At 34.2% G+C, this 3811-nt stretch overlaps 1 protein-coding gene across 1 annotated transcript; it reads left to right on the forward strand.

The window, feature by feature from the left end:
* LOC130459614 (protein DETOXIFICATION 45, chloroplastic-like) lies at positions 1–3162 on the forward strand. The gene is made up of 5 exons (XM_056827081.1): positions 1–172; positions 277–373; positions 454–554; positions 760–923; positions 3052–3162. The coding sequence occupies exons 1-5, from the start codon at positions 76–78 to the stop codon at positions 3160–3162; spliced, it is 570 nt and encodes a 189-aa protein (XP_056683059.1). The 5' UTR covers positions 1–75.
* Positions 3163–3811: the final 649 nt, after the last annotated feature.

Genomic DNA, 3811 nt, shown 5'->3' on the forward strand with positions numbered 1-3811 from the left:
ATTGATTAGTTAATTCGGCTTTGGTAGGCTGTCGTTCATAGAGCTAAGAACTCAAAATATTCAGCTGATGAGGATATGGAGGAGACAGATGTTAAAGATCCAAATTTAAAGCAATCTCTGGAGTCTGCTACTTCTCAGATTAGCCAGCTAGCTCTTTCTAATAGTCCTACTGGTAAATCTTCACTGAATTCTATTGTGGGATCAGATACGGCCAATGCAGGTGTAGATATTGACTTTTTGACTTTTTATGTCTGTACATTGATGATCTGCATGCAGGTGTTGCCAATCTTGCAGCTGTTTTTCTGTTCCCGCTTTTCATAAATTATTTTCAGATGGGTGTCACTGGAGCAGCCACTGCCACTGTTGTGTCTCAGTATGCACTTTCTTCCTGAAGTCTGTTAGTCGGCTTTCTTTTAACTATATTGGTAATCATGCTGCTTGTTTGTGCTCCAGATACATAGGTAGCTTCTTGATGATTTGGTTTCTTAGCAAGAGAGTAATATTATTACCTCCAAAATTTGGAGATCTGAAGTTTGGGGTCTATTTAAAATCTGGTGAGTGTCAGAGAAATGTTTATGGTTATTTTCTGTTTTTGATTCTTTATCCAACACATTGATTTTAATAACCTTCTACTTAATAATCACCATTACAAACTTCTTAAATTAGTCTGCTTAAGTGGCCATTGTTTGTACCTACTTAAAGTGTTACTCGTACATGTTTGGATTGCCGTCTGTTTCCTTATGTTTACCTTTTTTCCAGGTGGATTTCTGATTGGAAGAACTGTGGCTGTTTTGATAACTATGACGATTGGGACCTCGATGGCTGCTCGTCAAGGTCCTCTAGCTATGGCTGCTCATCAAATCTGTATGCAAGTGTGGTTGGCTGTCTCTCTTTTAACTGATGGATTGGCCGCATCTGGTCAGGTATGAGCTTTCATCTAACTAGGAGGTTCGATATCCAGGCTATAGGTTTTTCAGGCATCTAGACTACCTCTATTCTACAGTGCTTGTCCATTATGATTTATGATTATCACAAAAGTTGAAGATTGTGAATAATGTGTGGGTTTTAACCAAATAGGAAAAGCTTCTTGGATTAATAAGCATTTGTTGTTGTCCAAAGATCCTGATTTGTGAACAATAAACCAAACAGGAAAAGCTACATATTTTCTCAGAGTATTACACTTATTACATGTTTAATATGAATAGTTTTAACTTTCTAACACTCATTCCAATCTACTTATGCAAATTTAAGGCTTGTTTGGTCGTTATAGGTCATATTAGGCTAAAATGAGGCTTTTTTGCTCCCAAATATGAAATAAAGAACCTTAGGACTCATTTTAAACATATTAAATGTTTTATATGATTAGTTTTAACTTTACAAGACTTAATCCAATCTATTTATGCACATTCATGACTTCTTTGGCCGTTATAGGTCATATTTAGGCTAAAATGACATTTTCGCTCCCAACTTTGATCTAACGAACTTAAAAACTAATTTCAAACTTATTACATGATTCATATGATTATTTTTAACTTTTCAAGACTCAATCCTATCTATTATGCACATTTGAGACTTGTTTGGTCGTTATAGGTCCCAACTATGAACCAAAGAACCTAAGGACTCATTTTAAACTTACTAAATGTTTTATATGCTTATTTTTAACTTTCTAGGACTCATTCCAATCCATTTATGCACATTTAAGGCTCATTGTGTCGTTATGGGTCATATTTAGGCTAAAATGACATTTTCGCTCCCAACTTTGAACTTAAGAACCTAATGACTCATTTTAAACTTATTATATGATAAATATGCTTAGTTTTAAGTTTCTAAGACTTATTCTAATCTACTTATACCCATTTAATGCTTGTTTGATCGTTATAGGTCATATTTAGGATAAAATAAGGCATTTTCGATCCCAACTTTAAAATAAAGAACCTAAGGACTTATTTTAAACTTATTACATGTTTAATATGCTTAGTTTTAAGTTTCTAAGACTTATTCTAACTACTTATACACATTTAAGGCTTGTTTGGTCGTTATAGGACATATTTAGGCTAAAATGACATTTTCGCTCCCAACTATGAACCAAAGAACCTAAGGACTCATTTTAAACTTACTAAATGTTTTATATGCTTATTTTTAACTTTCTAGGACTCATTCCAATCCATTTATGCACATTTAAGGCTCATTGTGTCGTTTTAGGTCATATTTAGGCTAAAATGACATTTTCGCTCCCAACTTTGAACTTAAGAACCTAAGGACTCATTTTTAAATTATTATATGATTAATAAGCTTAGTTTTGAGTTTCTAGGACTTATTCTAATCTACTTATACCCATTTAATGCTTGTTTGATCGTTATAGGTCATATCTAGGCTAAAATAAGGCATTTTCTCTCCCAACTTTAAAATAAAGAACCTAAAGACTCATTTAAAACTTATTACATGTTTAATATGCATAATTTTAACGATCTAAGACTCGTTCCAATCTATTTATGCACCTATAGGCTCATTGGGTCGTTATTGGCCATATTTAGGCTAAAATGAGCATTTTCTCTCCCAAATTTGAAATAAAGAACCTAAGGACTCATTTTAAACCTTTTAAATGATTAATATACTTAGCTTTAAGTTTCCAAGACTCGTTCCAATCTATTTATGCACATTTAAGGTTCATTGGGTCGTTATAGGTCTTATTTAGGCTGGATTGACATTTTCGCTCCCAACTTTGAACTAAAGAACCTAATGACTCATTTTAAACTTTTTACATGTTTAATATGCATAGTTTTAACTTTCTAAGACTCATTCCAATCTATTTACGCACATTTAAGGCTCATTGGGTCGTTATAGGTTTTATTTAGGCTAAAATGACATTTTCGCTCCCAAATTTGAGCTACATAACCTAAGAATTCATTTTATACCTTTTACATGATTAATATGCTTAGCTTTAAGTTTCCAAGACTATTAGGACATTGTTATTAGTTGCTTGAATGTTAAAGTGTGATATTTAATTTGAATTTAATCTAATGCTTAGTTGAAATTTCTGTTTTTGTAAAGGTCTACACTCCGAGGAATGCGCCTATACTAGTGAGGAAATTGATGTGGTTCGTGAGCAACGGGATAAGTGTTTTACCCGCAAGTATTTACTATTGGCTTGAGCGCGCTTGATCGAGGTGGTTTAGTTGTTATAGAACAATCGTTTCCATTAAAATGTATGCGTACATTGAAATTGGAACGTATATTTGAATGTAGTACGTGCACTTTGGTTTTGGGATATATATATATGTATACAAAACACCAGTTATTATTTTTTATATTTGTTCTACAGGTTGCGATATTTTATTTATTGTTGTTGACAGGTTCCTATATTTGGTGCAAGACACCCTAGGTATAGATAAATAAAACTAAAATTTTCCCGCCAAAAGCACAGCTTTGTTGCAGGGGGCATATACTTGTTCGCTGCAACAAGTGTGTAAAATTAGGCAAAAATCAAGACCTGTTGCAGCGTACAAAATGATGTACGCTGCAACAGACTGGTTTGTTGCAGCGAACAAAATGATGTACGCTGCAACAGACTGGTTTGTTGCAGCGTACAAATAAAAGCCCGCTGCAACAAACCAGTCTGTTGCAGCGTACATCATTTTGTACGCTGCAACAAGTCTTGATTTTTGCCTAATTTTACACACTTGTTGCAGCGTACATGCAAATGTACGCTGCAAAAAAGTACTTTTCGCAGAGTACATTGTACGCTGCAACAAGTCAATACTTGTTGCAGGCCCCCCAGTTGCAGCATACGATGTACGCTGCAACAGGGGTC

Source organism: Spinacia oleracea, chromosome 4 (genome assembly GCF_020520425.1).
Source record: "Spinacia oleracea cultivar Varoflay chromosome 4, BTI_SOV_V1, whole genome shotgun sequence".
NCBI classification, from domain to species: domain Eukaryota; kingdom Viridiplantae; phylum Streptophyta; class Magnoliopsida; order Caryophyllales; family Amaranthaceae; genus Spinacia; species Spinacia oleracea.